Source organism: Littorina saxatilis, linkage group LG5, assembly GCF_037325665.1.
Source record: "Littorina saxatilis isolate snail1 linkage group LG5, US_GU_Lsax_2.0, whole genome shotgun sequence".
NCBI classification, from domain to species: domain Eukaryota; kingdom Metazoa; phylum Mollusca; class Gastropoda; order Littorinimorpha; family Littorinidae; genus Littorina; species Littorina saxatilis.
Window position 1 is genome coordinate 62,946,437 of NC_090249.1, and position 21,694 is coordinate 62,968,130.

General features: G+C 43.4%; 1 protein-coding gene across 1 annotated transcript in view; it reads right to left on the bottom strand.

Moving 5' to 3' along the window:
• Positions 1-1,004: 1,004 nt before the first annotated feature.
• The window catches only part of LOC138967682 (voltage-gated inwardly rectifying potassium channel KCNH7-like), a 51,534-nt gene continuing 30,844 nt past the window's right edge, over positions 1,005-21,694 (bottom strand). The window contains exons 8-14 of the mRNA XM_070340323.1: positions 12,531-12,630; positions 11,467-11,619; positions 9,819-10,021; positions 5,308-5,416; positions 3,101-3,253; positions 2,496-2,799; positions 1,005-1,897 (exon numbers count right to left, since the gene is read on the bottom strand). Of these exons, the coding sequence (XP_070196424.1) occupies positions 1,696-1,897; positions 2,496-2,799; positions 3,101-3,253; positions 5,308-5,416; positions 9,819-10,021; positions 11,467-11,619; positions 12,531-12,630 (1,224 nt within the window). The 3' untranslated portion in view covers positions 1,005-1,695. The remainder of the gene's footprint in view (positions 1,898-2,495; positions 2,800-3,100; positions 3,254-5,307; positions 5,417-9,818; positions 10,022-11,466; positions 11,620-12,530; positions 12,631-21,694) is intronic.

Below are 21,694 nucleotides of genomic sequence, written 5' to 3' on the forward strand. Positions count from 1 at the left end.
TGTACAGTGTCCATACATGTAACACCCCTTTGTTCATAGTTATCCCCATGAACAGTGCTCATGCATGTTACACATTTGTGCTCATATAGTTGTGCTGTGTACAGTGTTCTAACATGTAGCAAACTAACGTTGATATCGATGTCTAAGAAACGCAGGTCACAGTTCAGCAGCAGATGGCAGCATTACACGTGTACACACAAGACAGCACATTGCACAGTTACAACTAATGCAATATAAATTCCCCCCACCCATCCCCTTTGCGCCCACTTATTATCCATACCGTGTTACTTCTGGATCCTACCCCCACCCCCTTCTGCCTAGCCCCAAACGCTGCTATGCTAACTTGGTCTTTCTGTCCCCACAACTAGTGTCTATTTCGGACATGACGTGGTTATATGCTAGGACCCCAAACGCATTCTCTCCACCCCGTTTATTCTCTCCCCTCCATACATCCCTGCTACCCGCTCCACCCCGTTTATTCTCTCCCCTCCATACATCCCTGCTACCCGCTCCACCCCGTTTATTCTCTCCCCTCCATACATCCCTGCTACCCGCTCCACCCCGTTTATTCTCTCCCCTCCATACATCCCTGCTACCCGCTCCACCCCGTTTATTCTCTCCCCTCCATACATCCCTGCTACCCGCTCCACCCCGTTTATTCTCTCCCCTCCATACATCCCTGCTACCCGCTCCACCCCGTTTATTCTCTCCCCTCCATACATCCCTGCTACCCGCTCCACCCCGTTTATTCTCTCCCCTCCATACATCCCTGCTACCCGCTCCACCCGATGATCTTTGGCTTTGCACAGTTAGCTTTGCAAAGATAAGTGGAAAGTAAGCGCTGTCATGTTTTGCCGCTCGTTAATAAAACCTACTCGTCATTCCTGGTCTGGCTGGCCTGGTTTAACAGTATGTGACATGTCCTTTAAGGATTCTCATGGTGTTCTTCACCCCCCACTCCCCCCCCCCCACTCACCCCCCCCCCCCCCCAGAACAGACTGTGAAGGACGGGAAGCATTGAGAACAAGAAGCTCAACACAACAGCAACAGTTACAGCGTTACATGTACATTTGATTTTAACCAGGGTGTTGTTGGTTTATCCCCCACGGGGTACAACGCACTTCACGAACCAACACCATCCTCGTAACAGCAATGTTCTTCTGCAGAATACCTCACACATATTTTAAGCAAATGTAATCAATAAATATACACATTTGGCAGACAATTATACGTGTACTGCTATCATGTAAGAAAATACAACCTGCACACGAGTACTTTGTTATATTTGTTTAAATGATTATTTCTTTGCTTCTTCCACGCTCGTTGTCTTTGGTTGAGATTACTTCAAACAATGGCCAGCTATTGAGTATGTTACCGTCTTAATGTCTATTCGTTCAAAATACAGTCATCTTTTGGTCAACAATCAGATTAACAGTGTTAACTTTGACAGACAAACAAAGTTATAGAATACAGACACGAAGTTTTCAGACTTCACAACTTCACTCTCAAAGACGACAAGGGGAACACCCCATGACACAAGGGAGCTAGCTTAGCCTCCCATTCGTATACCTGGAATTCCAAGAATACAAGAATAAAAAACCTGGACACGGATATGGACCTCAGCCCAGCAACAGACGTTCAGAAGCAGCAGAACACTGGGACTCGCTACGGACAACGATTTTGACGGCTTGACACTCACGAGCTTTTCAGCGTGCTGTCTGTCTCGCTGGGCGACTTGTGGAGTTTTGGATCTTTGGGTCGGACGGACTTGTCTCCCATGTTGCTAGGCAGCGGGCCGATTTCCATGGATTCTCGCGTGACTTTGGGCTTATGTCCGAGAATACTAAGGATGGAGTCTACTGTGTTGAAGAGATCGCTTTCAAACTTCTGCATTCGTCTGGAAGAAAAGAGAAAAGTTGAAGTTCTCGTGGCTCACACAAACATGTGGCATTTGAAGATAGATAGTAACATCAGACCTACTTGAAACGTGAAGATTTTACAGTACAACAGCGTTCTCATGTAACAGGGTAATTCCACGGTAAACTTTCTTTCTAACGGGAAAATTGTGGACCTGAATGTTCAAATAAACGTACGTACAATTTCCACCGGCAAAAGAGATTTTGGACACACATTCCATCATATCCACGGGAAGGTGTAAACTGTGAACATTTTGTACGTCTTTTTTTGTTAATAATCCTTTGGCTGATCCTTTTCAAATCTATATTTGCAAGGCACTTTGAGCAGCGAACGGTTTCATCTGTAAATTAGAATGTTTACTTACATATCTTGAGCATCTTTTCATTAGTCTTTGACACTGGTATATGTTCAGTGTCAGTCAATATTTGTAGAAGTCCAGTAAATGTCACACCAATGAGCAGAACAAGCAACAACCCCAACACCCCCCCCCCCACACACAAAAACAACAACCCCAACACCCCCCCCCCCCACACAAAAACAACAACTCCAACACCCCCCACAAAAAAAAACCCACTTACTCATGCAGACTCTCGAGGCGGTTGTCGAGATCTGACAGCGAGGTGATGCTGCCTTTCTCGGGGTGCTGTCGGATCTCGTACTCTGCAGGGAACTTCCACAGATGGCCCGTGCTGGACGACGACTTTGGGGTGTAGGTGGTGCCGCTAGACGCGATGGGAGACAACCCGGGGTGCGCCGTCAGGCTGTCTGCAGTGTTGTCTTTCTTGACTGGCAGCGTCTGGGTCTTGGGCAGGAGTTTCCTCCCTTCCTTGCTCTTGTCTCGCTTGCCTTTGTGATCTGCGCTGGCCTTCCTCTCCTGGGCGTCTGTGGATAGAACGGCTACAGAGTCAGCACACAGGTAAGATAGCTTGAAAGCTAAGGGACTTGACGTTTAGCCCCACCCCACCCATTACAAACAGGCAGGCAGAAAGACAGACAGACAGACAGACAAACTGACAGACAGACAGATAGACAGACAGACAAACTGACAGACAGACAGATAGACAGACACACACACAGGCAGGCGGACGCACGGACAGGCAGGCAAACAGACAGACAGACAGACAGACAGGCGGGCATTCAGACAGACAGCCAGTCAGCCAGCCAGCCAGCCAGACAGACAGACCTTTCTGAAAGTCCTCCTCTGTCACCTCCTCAGTGGCGGCTTCAGGCGAGAACTCGAGGATTCCCACCCTGTCCTCCTCATCTTCCTCCTCTCTGATGTCACGGGCCCCCTTACTGCCCTCCCCGCTCCCCATGCGACGGTGACGTAAACCCGCTGTTGGTAAACATACGTCATCAATCGTCATGACGGGGCAACGTGTGTGTGTTTCGTGTATGTGTGTGTGTTTTGTGTGTGTGTGTGTGTGTGTGTGTGTGTGTGAGAGAGAGAGAGAGAGGGAGAGAGAGAGAGAGAGAGAGAGAGAGAGAGAGAGAGAGAGAGAGAGAGAGAGAGAGAGAGAGAGAGAGAGAGAGAGAGAGCTCGAACTCGAAAAGTCTATTACGGATGATAATAGCATTAGGTCCATATGGTACGTTCTTACTACTAGTCCCTACCACAATACACACATGAAACGACGAAGGAATGAAGAATAAAACACACATACACACACACAACACACACAAACACTTGGATACAAACAAACAAACAAACAAACAAACAAAAACGTCATCAACAAGCAATCTTAAACAATTCAACATTCAACAAGAAAACAAAAATCCTAAAGGGCAATAATAAAACAAACCATCAAAATCATAAAATAAGACAGAATTTGAATGAATACAATGGCACACCATTTCAGAAAAAGATGACATTTACCGTAAACTATACCTTGTATATGCCCAGTATCGAGTAAACGCCCACCCCCTACGTTTGGTCACATGCTGCGCACAAGGTTCAGTACCTAGTAAACGCCCACCCCCTACTTTTGGTCACATGCTGCGCACAAGGTTCAGTACCTAGTAAACGCCCACCCCCTACTTTTGGTCACATGCTGCGCACAAGGTTCAGTACCTAGTGAACGCCCACCCCCTACTTTTGGTCACATGCTGCGCACAAGGTTCAGTACCTAGTAAACGCCCACCCCCTACTTTTGGTCACATGCTGCGCACAAGGTTCAGTACCTAGTAAACGCCCACCCCCTACGTTTGGTCACATGCTGCGCACAAGGTTCAGTACCTAGTGAACCACCCCCCATTTTTGATCATTATCTTTTGGAGTTATTAACTTGTTAATCTATATATATATACGGCTTGTGTCTGTCTGTGTGTGTGTGTGTTCGCGATGCACGGCCAAAGTTCTCGATGGATCTGCTTCAAATTTGGTGGGCATATTCAGGTAGACCCTGGACACAACCTGGTCGATGGGAATTTTCAACACGTGCTCTCAGCGCGCAGCGCTGAACCGATTTCGGTTTTTCTGTTCATCTTCCCAGATCCATTCCCAGTAACTCTTCCTTATCTTCTCCAGTGTTTTGCGTTTATCTCCCTTCCTTCGTGTGGCGTCAATCCATATTCCCGTTACTATTTTTAGAAGGTCACTGTCGACAACGGTCAATCCATATTCCCGTTACTTTTTTTAGAAGGTCACTGTCCCGGCGAAGCCGGGTATTACTCTTCCTTATCTTCTCCAGTGTTTTGCGCGTTTATCTCCCTTTCTTCGTGCGGTGCGCCGGCGAAGCCGGCGTAAAGCCGGGTCGTATTCGGCTCTACTTCTTCCCGGCTAAGCCGTACCCGGCGAAGCGGGTATTCATCTTGTAGACAATAAAGCAACACGATTTCCTTCGTAGTTTGCTTGCAGAAAAGTCGTTAATCTAGCAAAGGAACCGCTACTGCAACGGGTAAAGTACATGTACCAAGAAAACGCCCACCCCCAACTTTTAGTTCAAATTGGTGCATAGGGGCAGTGGACGTATACAAGGTAGTTTACGGTATTTGTAACATAATGTCAGTGGAACACAATTATGTACGAAAAAGTATAAAAATGGTGTTTGTTAATGGAAGCAAACAATACACTCTCTCATTCACGCATCCTCACACTCACTCGCACAAAATGTACATCGACGTAGTCGTTGGAGAGGTGCTTTCGGAGCTGTCTTTTAAAAGAAGATAATGACAGACATGACTTGATATTTACAGAGAGAGAGAGAGAGAGAGAGAGAGAGAGAGAGAGAGAGAGAGAGAGAGAGAGAGAGAGAGAGAGAGAGAGAGAGAGAGAGAGAGAGAGAGAGAGAGAGAGAGCGCATCATGCGAAGTCATTAACAAGGAATCAGTTGACGTCACTGGCACACACATAACAGTCACTATGGCGTCACTGTCACACACATGACGTACCGTCCTCTGTGCCACGTCTCTTGCATTGCAGGCGCGGTCTGCGCTGGCGTATGAATCTCAAAGTCTCGTCATCTATCTTCTGCTTCACCTTCCGATGTAAAAGAGTTCCCTGTCAAACAAAAAACACTGACTAGTTAAACACGTGAAAACATTTCTAGATCTTTTCCCTGCACTTCTCATCGTAAAAGCTATTTCACAAAAGACATTAATATTTCACTTTCCTGAAAAAAGAATTTAAATTAACAAAAATAGCACACGGGAAGTATACGCATGTGATTATAAAAGGACGTCTACAGATCTGCGTATGGTCGTATTACTTCGATACCAAGATAACTATGCATATATATGTGTTTTTTAACATGAATGTTCAGAGACAGACTCCCATATAGTACACAAACACGGCCAGAGACAGACAGGCGGACAGACAGACACACACGTACATAATCACATTGAATTATCTCACTCTGTTTCTCTCATTTACAGGGTGGTCCAAAACAACCGCCCTATTTTCTTTTTGATCTCATTTTTGACTGCAAAGAGACATTCTGAAAATGTCTTCACCAAACAATAGCAGAATGATGGCAAATTATGTCTTGCAATTTTGGTTAAAATTGGTTTGTCCTTAGTAGTTGATAATCTGCTCTATCCAGGGTCCTCTTCGTAGAAGAACTGCTGCAACACGAACGTTGAAATTGTCCATGACCCGTCCAATCATGTCAGCTATCAGCTTGTATGCGCCTGATTTCCCTTCTGATGTCGTCCTACAGAGCTGCCAGGGTCGGGGAATTGTTGCCGTATATTCTGTCCTGGGTACCCCCACAGAAAGTAGTCGGGTGGGTTGTGACCAGGGGAATAAGGTGGCCAAGGGAAGTCAGTGCGTCGTGAAATGAGCCTATCGCCAAGAAAGAGGAGGCTGGATAGAGAATAAGTGGATAATGTGTTGCTGTAAGTTTATTGTTTCGTTATTTTGTTAGAATGTATGTGTATTTGGTGTTTAAATAGTATGGTTTTATTCATAGCTGATATGTAAAGCGCGGAGAGCATAGTTTACTGTGGTTCGCGCTATATAAGCTGTCATTATTAGTATTATTATATTATTATAATATCAACTGCTAAGGACAGACTAATTTCTACCAAAATGTGCAAGACATAATTTGCCATCATTCTGCTATTGTTTGGTGAAGACATTTTCTAAATCTCTCTTTGCAGTCAAAAATGAGATCAAAAAGAAAATAGGGCGCTTTTTTTTGGACCACCCTGTATGAAGGAACTCACACCTTTGGCAGACAGACAGACGGACGGACGTACAGACGGACAGATAGTGCCCAAGTTTTGCATAGGACAGTTCCAGTCCCGTGATAAATTTTGAATTGTCTGTGTAAAAATATTGTCTGTCAGAAACAAAACTGTCCTATTCTGATCTGTATTCCAACGTTCCCTGTAAGCCTACATTCAACATTAAACGCAAGCTATCAAAAGAAGGAACAAAATACAAATCTAGAGATGAAAAAAGCAAAAGATCGATCAGTGCTTGTGAAAGAAAGAAAGAAATAACACTCGTTACGCATACATACTGGACACTGCTGATCACTTCCATAGGATTAAGTGCACGAGTGAAAATGGTGAACAGAAAATCACACGCGTGTGTTTGTGATATGTGTGTGTTTGTGTGTGTGTGTGTGTGTGTGTGTGTGTGTGTGTTAAAAATAGACTTTGCCAAGTAAATGTGCACACATCAAAGTTGCAACATAGCAGAAGAATAAATAGATAAACGGATGGTGCACTGAAGGTCTGCGATTAGAATGTGACCACCAAACATTAGTAGAACAAAACAAAACAAAACAATTAAAGAAGAAAATATAAACAACTGCAGAAATGTAAGGACCCCCCCCCCCACCCCCCCCGAACAAACAAACCCAAAAAAACAAAGACAAAGAAATAGTAGGAAAGAAAGAGAGCAAGAGAAAACCCTAACACAGTTCTTGTGAATATTTGATAAAAAGAAGAACACGAAAAAACTGATGAATATGATGTTGTAGAAAATAATAATGATGATGCTGACGACGTCGACAACGATACTGATGATGGTGGTAATGACGATAATGATGATGGTGGTAATGACGATAATGATGATGGTGGTTATGACGATAATGATGATGGTGGTAATGACGATAATGATGATGGTGGTAATGACGATAATGATGATGGTGGTAATGACGATAATGATGATGGTGGTAATGACGATAATGATGATGGTGGTAATGACGATACTGATGATGGTGGTAATGACGATAATGATGATGGTGGTAATGACGATAATGATAATGATGGTAATGCCGATACTGAAGGTGCCAATGAAGGCGATGAAAAGAAGATAAAAGCCCCGCCCACTTCCCAACCCCTAATAAAACGAACAAACCCTACTTCACACAGATTAAAAGATAAACAAATAAAAATCACAACAAAAATAAGAACTCTTACCTCAGGTGACTGCATGCAAACAAATGATTTAACCAAACGTTCTGAACAAAACACAGCACTTCAAATCACTCAAAAACACGTAATATATCAGCAGGCACTATGTACGAACCAAGGCTGTTCAAATCATCAAATTACACACATCACAACCAAAAGTTCTGAAGATGTCCACATCAAATCGTCCAACACACACAAATAAGGCCAAACACAAGCCTTCTTGAGTCCATTCCCGGTGTCCCAAAAGAATATATGTCGCCATGGTTACTTCTAGCTATGTTGACCTTCTCAAGGTTGAAGGTGACCTTGAAGAAGCCCTGACAACCAGCCTTTACCAGTGGTGTCACTGCCCCCACTCTAGCCATGATTTCTTCAAGCCATGTCTACCTTCATTTGGTTGAAGGTGACCTTGACGCAGTCATGACAACCAGCCTTAACCAGTAGTGTCTCAGCTCCCACTGGAGCCATGGTTACTTCCAGCCATGTTTACCTTCTTAAGGATTAAGCTGACCTTGAAACAACCCTTACAACCAGACTTTACCAGTAGTGCCGAACCCCACTGTAGCTATTGTTACTTCTAGCCAAGGTTAAGGTGACCTTGAAACAACCCTTACAACCAGACTTTACCAGTAGTGCCGAACCCCACTGTAGCTATTGTTACTTCTAGCCAAGGTTAAGGTGACATTGGAGAAGCCCTGACAACTAGACTTTACCAGTAGTGCCCCACCTCCACTGTAGCCATGGTTACTTATATCCATGTTCCTACCTTCTTGAGGTTGAAGGTGACCTTGAAGAAGCCCTGCCAAACAAGCCTTACAAGCAGTGCCCCGCCCAAACTATAGCCAGACATGAACATAGGAAATCGCCAAAAAGGGGGAAATAATGTTTGCCAAATCGGATATAACACAACATTTCGACAATGTTATCCGTTTTTCTTAACCCTGATGTAAGAGAAGAAGGGAAAATGATTCAAACATGAGGAGTGTTGCTTACAGCTTCAAACATGAGGAGTGTTGCTTACAGCTTCAAACATGAGGTGTGTTGCTTTCAGCTTCAAACATGAGGAGTGTTGCTTACAGCTTCAAACATGAGGAGTGTTGCTTACAGCTTCAAACATGGGGAGTGTTGCTTCCAGCTTCAAACATGAGGAGTGTTGCTTACAGCTTCAAACATGAGGAGTGTTGCTTACAGCTTCAAACATGAGGAGTGTTGCTTACAGCTTCAAACATGAGGAGTGTTGCTTACAGCTTCAAACATGAGGAGTGTTGCTTACAGCTTCAAACATGAGGAGTGTTGCTTACAGCTTCAAACAAGGGGAGTGTTGCTTACAGCTTCAAACATGAGGAGTGTTGCTTACAGCTTCAAACATGAGGAGTGTTGCTTACAGCTTCAAACATGAGGAGCGTTGCTTACAGCTTCAAACATGAGGAGTGTTGCTTACAGCTTCAAACATGAGGAGTGTTGCTTACAGCTTCAAACATGAGGAGTGTTGCTTACAGCTTCAAACATGAGGAGTGTTGCTTACAGCTTCAAACATGAGGAGTGTTGCTTACAGCTTCAAACACGAGGAGTGTTGCTTACAGCTTCAAAATCAATTTATTATGCTCATGCTCGACTTTCCATATTATACATGAACACCTAGAGAGGTTCAACAAGAGGAACACCCCCATAGGAGGAAGACTCTCATGCCTGTATAGCCATGGTAACTGCTAGCCACGTCTCCTACACTGACAGGGGTTGTAGGGCTATTACATTAGCTCCACAATTGTCAACCCTGTTTGACTGGCCTCCAAAGGTGATTGTTGTGCTTCGTGCACTCGGTGAAGCCCGTCTTTAGTTGAGCACGAAGTCGACTTGGTGAAACTTCGCGAAGTCTTTATACCAAAAACCCGCAGCTACGGCGAGGTACTTTGTACCCTACTTCACACTACCTTCTTGAGGTTGAAGGTGACCTTGAAGCAGCCCTGACAACCAGACTTTACCTTTAGAGCCCCACCCCCACTGTAGTTATGGTTACTGATAGCCACGTTTCCTACCTTCTTGAGGTTGAAGGTGACCTGGAAGCGGTTGAGGAACTGCTCGGCGAACTCCGGGTAGAGCTGCATGATTATTTTCAGGTCGGGCAGCTCGATCTTGTTGATGTCGCAGTACGACAGCGCCCTCACGAAGTACATGGACTTGCCCACACCCTCCGACTCCTTTCGCAAGACGTCCTCCTCACCGAATATGTCGTCCTTACCTGCATGGGACAGTGACAGCATACATCATTACATCACACATACAGTAGGACAGTGACAGCATACATCATTACATCACACATACAGTAGGACAGTGACAGCATACATCATTACATCACACATACAGTAGGACAGTGACAGCATACATCATTACATCACACATACAGTAGGACAGTGACAGCATACATCATTACATCACACAGACAGTAGGACAGTGACAGCATACATCATTACATCACACATACAGTAGGACAGTGACAGCATACATCATTACATCACACATACAGTAGGACAGTGACAGCATACATCATTACATCACACAGACAGTAGGACAGTGACAGCATACATCATTACATCACACATACAGTAGGACAGTTTAAAGCAAATATCAATATTCTGATAGACACGTCTCCGGGGGAGTTCGGGGAATCTCACTGGGTAGTCTCAAACCACCCTGTTTGAGCCATTTGGCCCCATCGCTACGGAATATAACGATAGGGAATACATTGACAACAACGAACTACAAGTGCTTCCGGATTTAAAACTTAAAATAATCATTCACGCAAACTTGATGTTTTTCTACGATTCTAAACCGGAAGTCACCAATCATTTCGGGGAAAGTAACTCCAAATACCCTTACCAGAGTGAGGTCGCTGCCGTTGCCCCTGGTTTTGTGGATGGAAAATACCGAACATAATGACATCTGTCCCATCACGACCAGTTCGGGCATAGTTAGGGACCATGCAAGCTTTGTTTTTCTAACTGTTTTCTAGCCTCTACGAACATATATTTGACCCAATCTGTGCCCAATTCGCCCCCTTCAAATTTTGTTTTGAATATTATGTGTATTCGATTGAAAAAGTAAAAAAAACCAAAAATCAGATTTTTTGTTTAAAAGCATGATAAAATACTCCTTTGAAATTCTGGCATTGCACGACTATTTTCTGCAGAAGCAAACACCCGAAATGCGTTTGTCATCCTGTCCTTATCCATGACGCGTAAGCCAAGCATGAAATAGCCCCTAGGAAAAAATTTGCCGACGAACATAAAACATTTCTCTTCAGCATTATTTATAGTTTCAAGTTAAAAGCAATTATGATAAGCGGAACGAGCTGGTGACAGGAAAACGTTCGTCAAAACAAGCATTCTTTTTCTATATAGCATGCACAAAAAGACAAATGCACTTGTTGAAATGGCATCATCTTCTCTCAAGCGGACGTAGTACCGTGCGTAGCTCTCTGCACAATTTCCAGAAATAAACTTGTCTTAAAAAAAATCCCAACACAAAACACACACGCACGAGCACGCACGCACGCACACACACACACACACACACACACCGCACACATACACACACACACACACACACACACACACACACTCACACACACACACACACACACACACACACACACACACACACACACACACACACACACACACTGACCTAAAATGGCCATGACGGTGTCATCCTTCAAGATTTCCACAGATCCCCGCGCGATGAAATAAATACACGTTAGGATGTCACCCGGATGTAGCAACGTGTCACCCGGCGGCGCATGCGTGGTGTGGAACTTGATGGACAGTACCCGCAGGCATCCTGAAAAGCAACAACATCTTGTGTCTTTTTGTGTGCATTGAGTTGATATTTGACAAAATTAATTGTGTAGGGCGAAGAGGACCTTTGTCTCCCTAGGTGTGTCTGTGTGTTTGTGTGTGTGTGTGTGTTTGTGTGTGTGTTTGTGTGTGTGTGTGTGTGTGTGTGTGTGTGTGTGTGTGTGTGTGTGTGAGCCTCTCTGTGTGTGTATGTGTGAGTGTGTGTATGTGTGAGTGTGTGTGTGCGGAGTGTGTGTGTGTGTGTGTGTGTGTGTGTGTGTGTGTGTGGAACCCGTACCTCAAAACCTGCAGGGCGGATGTCAATGAAAAGTAAAACGTACATTCTTGGCAATTGTGAACATCCTCTCCCTATCTCTCCTGTTATGTTTTAATGTAACTGTATTTTTGACTGCATATCCGTGTTCTAGTAGCTTACATCTATCTCTTGCCTACCTGGACTGGCGAGTGTTCTCACCCGGACTGGCGAGTGTTCTCACCTGGACTGGCGAGTGTACTCACCTGGACTGGCTAGTGTTCTCACCTGGACTGGCGAGTGTTCTCACCTGGACTGGCGAGTGTACTCACCTGGACTGGCGAGTGTTCTTACCTGGACTGGCGAGTGTTCTCACCTGGACTGGCTAGTGTTCTCACCTGGACCGGCGAGTGTTCTCACCTGGACTAGCGAGTGTACTCACCTGGACCGGCTAGTGTTCTCACCTGGACTGGCTAGTGTACTCACCTGGACTGGCGAGTGTTCTCACCTGGACTGGCTAGTGTTCTCACCTGGACTGGCTAGTGTTCTCACCTGGACTGGCTAGTGTTCTCACCTGGACTGGCGAGTGTTCTCACCTGGACTGGCTAGTGTTCTCACCTGGACTGACGTGTGTTCTCACCTGGACTGACGAGTGTTCTCACCTGGACTGGCGCCCTTGAAGGCGGGGCAGGTGTTGAGCAGGTTACGGTTGAGGTGCAGACAGATGTCGGCCTGCAGACACTCGGGGAAACTCTTCAGCACCTGAAACACACACCCGACAAATGCATTTATTAAAGGGTAAAGTCAGTATTTTGCCCAAGCAGTGTTGTGAGAAAGGAGGACGATATGACAAACCTCCCCTTCACCGGTCCCAGCACACCGTCACAACACGTCTTGATTGTTGAAATGCAAACTTTGATGTTCGCGAACTACTCCCCCCTCTCCCCTCCACAAGTGTCCACTAATGTACCACAGCTGACACAAGTAAGATCCAGGGTTCTGCACCTCCGTCGACTGCGCTAGGAAATCTTTACGGGCGATCACATCCGATACAAGACAAAATGACAGAAGAAAAAAACAAGTCGCGTAAGGCGAAAATACAATATTTAGTCAAGTAGCTGTCGAACTCACAGAATGAAACTGAACGCAATGCCATTTTTTCAGCAAGACCGTATACTCGTAGCATCGTCAGTCCACCGCTCATGGCAAAGGCAGTGAAATTGACAAGAAGAGCGGGGTAGTAGTTGCGCTAAGAAGGATAGCACGCTTTTCTGTACCTCTCTTTGTTTTAACTTTCTGAGCGTGTTTTTAATCCAAACATATCATATCTATATGTTTTTGGAATCAGGAACCGACAAGGAATAAGATGAAAGTGTTTTTAAATTAATTTGGACAATTTAATTTTGATAATAATTTTTATATATTTAATTTTCAGAGCTTGTTTTTAATCCGAATATAACATATTTATATGTTTTTGGAATCAGCAAATGATGGAGAATAAGATAAACGTAAATTTGGATCGTTTTATAAATTTTTATTTTTTTTTACAATTTTCCGATTTTTAATGACCAAAGTCATTAATTAATTTTTAAGCCACCAAGCTGAAATGCAGTACCGAACCCCGGGCTTCGTCGAAGATTACTTGACCAAAATTTCAACCAATTTGGTTGAAAAATGAGGGCGTGACAGTGCCGCCTCAACTTTCACGAAAAGCCGGATATGACGTCATCAGAGACATTTATCCAAAAAATGAAAAAAACGTTCGGGGATTTCATACCCAGGAACTCTCATGTCAAATTTCATAAAGATCGGTCCAGTAGTTTAGTCTGAATCGCTCTACACACACACACACACACACACGCACGCACGCACGCACACACATACGCACATACACCACGACCCTCGTTTCGATTCCCCCTCGATGTTAAAATATTTAGTCAAAACTTGACTAAATATAAAAACGAAAAATGAAATATGACAAAAACCTACGACATTACAATTTTCCCTCACGTGTTTTACACACACTCTTTGTGACAGCATCCCCTTTCCTTTTGAACCGCCTCCCCCAACTTCCTACAACACCTCACCCCCCCCTCCCTCCTCTTGGGAACTTTTCTGGACTGTTGAGATTAAAACAGACGTCGTCAAGTTCATCACCCAGCCCTGCTTTCTTCCGCGACGCACAATACGCATCGTTACACAGCGAGGCACATGCAGCATATATCCCCAGGCGACAAGCTCTCCTCACACAGCCAGCAGGCAGTGTAGCAGACAATTCAACAATGTCACATTGTAACCCCCCTCCCCCCCCCAACACTCTCCTTATCCCCTTTTTTTCAAGGGGCTGTCTCAAGTTGATAGAAAACTATGGCATATGAAACTAGCAGGCAAAACTATGGCACATGAAACCAGCGGGCAGAACTATGGCACATCATGAAACTAGCAGGCAAAACTATGGCACATGAAACCAGCAGGCAGAACTATGGCACACCATGAAACTGGCAGGCAAAACTAGGGCATAATTATGAAATCAGCAGGCAGAACTATGGCACATCATGAAACTGGCAGGCAAAACTTGGGCAAATGAAACTAGCAGGCAAAACTTGAAAATACAAATTTCGAAAATAGTTTATTCCCAAACGCCTCGGTGTTTTGGCGGAAGAAAATGTCACTTTAAAGAAGGTTTGAAACAGACCTGCATCAAGTTCTTTCAGTAAATCCCACGTCCACAGAAAGAGAAGCAGCACGTCAGAGAAAGGGAAGGGGGGAGGTTAACTAAAGAGAGAAGGGCTACAGAACACAAAATAAACATTCTTTGCAAGAAAACAAGCTAGTTATCAGCTTGAAACAAAAAGTGGTCCATATTTAAGCAACCTTCCCCTGGCAACATTTTCAGAGACAAAAGCACTTCAAGTGTTTGACACTGAACGCACCATATGACAGGCGACACACTGTGTCCGGGACACTCAGCAACGGGTCAACCACTGTGGATCAGACAAGATACAAAGTCACAGGCCTACTTCCAAGTCCCAGACGTCATTTTCACATCGAAGGAAGGATTTTGACACCGGGCGTTACAGGAACATTTTCAATCGATCCAAAATGGCTACCCCCAAAACATGACGTTCATGCAGGACTGTTTTCAAATTATGTAGCTTAATACCGATGGAAATAGATTGTTTTGTTGTGCGGTACCTACTTCCATCTTGGGATTTGAAGTATCTCTTCGACTTCATGCAATTTCGGATGGAAGTCCCCTTTAAACCTGTTTCCAGGAAGATTCCAAATAATGCCTGAATGCAGTTTTTCCCCACAGCCATTCTCGACCCCCCCCCCCCCCCCTGCCCTTCCTTCCCCAGTAGCATCCTCCTAAAGCCATTGCAGTGAAATAGGACCCGATGAGGCATGGCCAGGTCTTGTCTGCTCTATGAATAGAAATGGCCTCTTTTCTCTGTACCTCTCCGCCCAAGCGCGTACTCATTTCCGCCTGGGTGTCAGGCAGCAAAAAGTAAATGGCGGCTAGGGATCGGAGTGAAAGGGAAGCCTTCTTCAGACGCCGGCGCAGCGACCGCTGGGGAACTTGAGTTTGAGGTCAGGGAATTGTCGGAAGAAATCGCGAAAAACAAGTATAGGCTCAGCAAAATTGTCTAAAAAAATGCCGATAAAAAAGATGGACGTAAGACACTGGGAGTTAAAGGCCAACTGGCATCGGCGCGCGGCAGATGTATCTCTAGGTTATCGTGCAGGCAACGCTCAATTTAGCTCTGTGGCCATATACTGTAACTGACAAGGTTTGGTCTCCTGGAGATGTTCTGCTTTTAAGGCAGCACAATAAAACAGGTTTCCACTGTAGGAACAAGGTGTTGACTGAAGAATAGTCACACTGCAACCGTATAAAAGTATCACGTTCATTCAAAGACTGTGGCCTGCAATATGTTTTGATAAGTGCACCTTTAGCACTTCTACCTAAAAGACTTCGACATATACCAACAGTCAGTGATATGTCGCCACGAGAAGTGCCGCTTCTACCTAAAAGACTTCCACATATACCAACAGTCAGTGATATGTCGCCACGAGAAGTGCCGCTTCTACCTAAAAGACTTCCACATATACCAACAGTCAGTGATATGTCGCCACGAGAAGTGCCGCTTCTACCTAAAAGACTTCCACATATACCAACAGTCAGTGATATGTCGCCACGAGAAGTGCCGCTTCTACCTAAAAGACTTCCACATATACCAACAGTCAGTGATATGTCGCCACGAGAAGTGCCGCTTCTACCTAAAAGACTTCCACATATACCAACAGTCAGTGATATGTCGCCACGAGAAGTGCCGCTTCTACCTAAAAGACTTCCACATATACCAACAGTCAGTGATATGTCGCCACGAGAAGTGCCGCTTCTACCTAAAAGACTTCGACATATACCAACAGTCAGTGATATGTCGCCACGAGAAGTGCCGCTTCTACCTAAAAGACTTCCACATACACCAACAATCAACACCTCACTGCTTTCTGTGGCCATTTATTACTTTACTTTTAGATGAACTAATTTTAAAAAAAGGCATCAATGCCTTTAACGAAATTAGTTCTTTAACTAAGATCTGAGACAGTGAGGCGAACAGTTTTCACGAGTTGGTGTTAGCCTTAGTTACAGCAAGTTAAACAAACTATTTGCCCTGTTGGTGTTAGCCTTAGTTAAAGCAAGTTAAACAAACTATTTGCCCTGTTGGTGTTAGCCTTAGTTACAGCAAGTTAAACAAACTATTTGCCCTGTTGGTGTTAGCCTTAGTTAAAGCAAGTTAAACAAACTATTTGCCCTGTTGGTGTTAGCCTTAGTTAAAGCAAGTTAAACAAACTATTTGCCCTGTTGGTGTTAGCCTTAGTTAAAGCAAGTTAAACAAACTATTTGCCCTGTTGGTGTTAGCCTTAGTTAAAGCAAGTTAAACAAACTATTTGCCCTGTTGGTGTTAGCCTTAGTTAAAGCAAGTTAAACAAACTATTTGCCCTGTTGGTGTTAGCCTTAGTTAAAGCAAGTTAAACAAACTATTTGCCCTGTTGGTGTTAGCCTTAGTTAAAGCAAGTTAAACAAACTATTTGCCCTGTTGGTGTTAGCCTTAGTTAAAGCAAGTTAAACAAACTATTTGCCCTGTTGGTGTTAGCCTTAGTTAAAGCAAGTTAAACAAACTATTTGCCCTGTTGGTGTTAGCCTTAGTTAAAGCAAGTTAAACAAACTATTTGCCCTGTTGGTGTTAGCCTTAGTTACAGCAAGTTAAACAAACTATTTGCCCTGTTGGTGTTAGCCTTAGTTAAAGCAAGTTAAACAAACTATTTGCCCTGTTGGTGTTAGCCTTAGTTACAGCAAGTTAAACAAACTATTTGCCCTGTTGGTGTTAGCCTTAGTTAAAGCAAGTTAAACAAACTATTTGCCCTGTTGGTGTTAGCCTTAGTTACAGCAAGTTAAACAAACTATTTGCCCTGTTGGTGTTAGCCTTAGTTAAAGCAAGTTAAACAAACTATTTGCCCTGTTGGTGTTAGCCTTAGTTAAAGCAAGTTAAACAAACTATTTGCCCTGTTGGTGTTAGCCTTAGTTAAAGCAAGTTAAACAAACTATTTGCCCTGTTGGTGTTAGCCTTAGTTAAAGCAAGTTAAACAAACTATTTGCCCTGTTGGTGTTAGCCTTAGTTAAAGCAAGTTAAACAAACTATTTGCCCTGTTGGTGTTAGCCTTAGTTAAAGCAAGTTAAACAAACTATTTGCCCGGCTTTGGAAACTATTCCGTCCCGAAAAGTCAAATCGAATGAACAGACATGAAAACCAAACAACCATGCAGCGAACTATACATTCGCGTTTTAGGAGGCATTGGCAGCCATTTTGTTTTCGTGTAATTCGTCGTTTCCGTTTCCGCTCACAACTCCGTCCTTCCCCGTACACGTTGAGACTGACTGCACGCTGCTTTGTTGTAAAGACTCTACACATTGAGACTGACTGCACGCTGCTTTGTTGTAAAGACTCTACACACTGAGACTGACTGCACGCTGCTTTGTTGTAAAGACTCTACACATTGAGACTGACTGCACGCTGCTTTGTTGTAAAGACTCTACACATTGAGACTGACTGCACGCTACTTTGTTGTAAAGACTCTACACATTGAGACTGACTGCACGCTGCTTTGTTGTAAAGACTCTACACATTGAGACTGACTGCACGCTGCTTTGTTGTAAAGACTCTACACATTGAGACTGACTACACGCTGCTTTGTTGTAAAGACTCTACACATTGAGACTGACTACACGCTGCTTTGTTGTAAAGACTCTACACATTGAGACTGACTGCACGCTGCTTTGTTGTAAAGACTCTACACATTGAGACTGACTACACGCTACTTTGTTGTAAAGACTCTACACATTGAGACTGACTGCACGCTACTTTGTTGTAAAGACTCTACACATTGAGACTGACTGCACGCTGCTTTGTTGTAAAGACTCTACACATTGAGACTGACTGCACGCTGCTTTGTTGTAAAGACTCTACACACTGAGACTGACTGCACGCTGCTTTGTTGTAAAGACTCTACACATTGAGACTTACTGCACGCTGCTTTGTTGTAAAGACTCTACAAAAGTGAATGCAGCCGTCGAACCTCGATCCTCACCCCTCTATAAAAAAGAAAAAAATCCCTCCAATGAAGTCATTGTCTGATTTATTCATACCACGGCAGCAACAGCAAACAGATTCAGTTTCCATACGGCGGGTGTCCCGACAGAGAGGGGTTAAGACGGAGAGGAATGAGAAAACGATGAGAAGGAAACGACGCAGGATACCCTCTCGCCGTGTATTGGCATGTGCGGGAAATTGTTGAGAGCCCATAGTCAGTCAATATTTGAATCGTGGGACTTGATGCATAGCATTTGGAAGCCCTGGCATTCTGGTCAGAGAGAGAGAGAGAGAGAGAGAGAGAGAGAGAGAGAGAGAGAGAGAGAGAGAGAGAGAGAGAGAGAGAGAGAGAGAGAGAGAGAGAGAGAGAGAGAGAGAGAGACGCAGATGATTTATTCTTAAGGCCATTGCCCCGTATGAAGGGGTGTGAACGACAAAATAACATTGCATATAACTGCACTGAACAGGTATAAAAGAGACAAAAATTAAAATCGTACAATCATGAATACTTAAACAACAAAAACATTACACGGCACTTAACTAAGCTATAAGAAATTACAACTTCTCTTAACTTAAATGCTTTATACAATTACAATGACACATTTCTGACAGTAGTTTCTTGAGATGAGGCTAATAACAACCTTATTCGAAAAAGGCTTGGGTTTTTATAATATTGAAATGGAATAAATTGTTCTCTTAAATTGTTCAAATATGTGCAACACAAAACAAAAATGTATTTCATCTTCTTGCTTTTCTTGAGAGAGAGAGAGAGAGAGAGAGAGAGAGAGAGAGAGAGAGAGAGAGAGAGAGAGAGAGAGAGAGAGAGAGAGAGAGAGAGAGAGAGAGAGAGAGAGAGATTGATTGATTGATTGATTAATTAAACTTTATTACAGAAGGATGGAGATTTTAGGCATTGCCTAGTCTTACAATCTGTCCTTGCAAACAAAGACGAGAACAAAACAACACATGAAAAGAGTATATGGACACTACGAATTTGACGAAACATACATATGGTAATAAGTAACATTCAAAAGCAGAGAGAGAGAGAGAGATATTATTTGTGTTTGTTTGTTTGTTTGCTTAACGTCCAGCCGACCACGAAGGGCCATATCAGGGCGGTGCTGCTTTGACATATAACGTGCACCACACACAAGACAGAAGTCGCAGCACAGGCTTCATGTCTCACCCAGTCACATTATTCTGACACCGGACCAACCAGTCCTAGCACTAACCCCATAATGCCAGACGCCAGGCGGAGCAGCCACTAGATTGCCAATTTGAAAGTCTTAGGTATGACCCGGCCGGGGTTCGAACCCACGAAGAGAGAGAGATGGAGAGAGAGAGATGGAGAGAGAGAGATGGAGAGAGAGAGACAGAGACAGACAGAGACAGAGAGAGAGAGAGAGAGAGAGAGACGGACGTAAGACACTGTATTGATTAAACACACTAGGTTAATTTCAACGGGGTGTGGGGAGGGGGGAGGGGGGGGAGGAACAGTAATACATTTCGTATATTTTCTTTTTATTAATGAACAATCGAAAAGTTATTTCTTTTTTCTCTTATACACACACACGCACGCACACAAGGAGAGGGAGACAATGACAATGACAATGACAATTCTTTATTTTACGAGGGTAACAGAATAAGCATTGGTATACTTTTTTGCATCTGGCCCTCGCCATAAAGAGGGACTAAATCTACTATAATAACTACTACTACATACATACATACATAATAATTAGTGAAACAGTATAAGTTTATGTACATAAGCGCATTATATAAAACATTGTAGTTTATAAATGTTCATGACAAGGTGCAAAGCACAAATTTGCAAGTCAATTAGAGTCAGAATACTATGCAATAGTACATCAACTCTGCAAGACAATGGATATTATGCAGAACATCATAATTTCGTGAACAAAACAATAAATCAAAAGTGAGTGACTGTGTCCAAAAGGACATAACAATCAAGAATAAACTATTTTCATTAAATGGGATATATATATATATTTGTTTTTGAAAGAATCTGTGCTGGTAGCTTCCCGTAAGGCATTCGGAAGAGCGTTCCAGAGACAGCCACCGGAATAAACTAGACTAGACTTAAATAAGTCTATCCTAGGAAGAGGAGTGTTAAATTTCATAAGGTGGTGTGAATTCTTCAAAGAGAACTTTGAACAAATGGTTTGGGATAGAGTTTCGGATATAATTTTATGCATAAAGATTCCTTTGTTAAAAAGCAGTCTTGACTTTAGAGGTAAGATCCCTAAATGTATGTAGTCTAACTCTGTGAGGGTAGTGTGCTTTAGTAATACTACTTTTAGCGCTCTTTTATGTAATCTGCTAAGTGGTTTTAAGGAATTTTCACTTGCTGAGTCCCATAGAGTGGATGCGTAATCAATAACAGATTGAATATGAGCAATGAAGAATAACTTTCTGGTGTGGCAGTTCAGGAAGTGTTTAATTCTAGATAAGAGATACACTTTTTTTGACACCACTTTACTAAGTTGCTCTATGTGGGTTGACCAAGACAAGTTGTTATCAATATTAACACCCAGCAGTTTGTGATGGTCGACTTTTTCCACTATTTCACCATCTATCATTAAAGCAGGACCAGCTGAACAAATATTCTGGCATTTTTTCTTGTTGTTATGACCATATATTTGGTTTTCTTTGGGTTAAGAGACATATGGTTTAGTTCAGTCCACTCTGTCAACTGGTTTAAACGCCTTTGAATTGATTCTGATAAGCGAGTTAAATTTGTGTTGCTGGAGTGAATTGTGGTGTCATCTGTAAAAAGTTCACATACATTTTGAATATGTAGGGGGAGGTCATTAATGTATATATAGAGAAGATGAGGGGTCCTAAAACCGATCCTTGTGGTACACCGTATTTTACTTCTTGCATGCTCGACGCCGAGGCGTTTGTTAGTACAGTTTGTTGTCTGCCAGTGAGAAATGAACTAATAAGTTTGACAGTTTCGATTCCGACGCCATACAATGCGAATTTTCTCAGTAATAACGTGTGATCAATAACGTCAAAGGCTTGAGCAAAATCAACAAAAATGGCACCACAGAATTCATTGTCGTTTATTTTCTCCAGCCATTGATCAACAAGAGAAACTAAGGCAGTATGGCAGGAATGGTTAGCTCTAAAACCCGATTGTTTAGAGT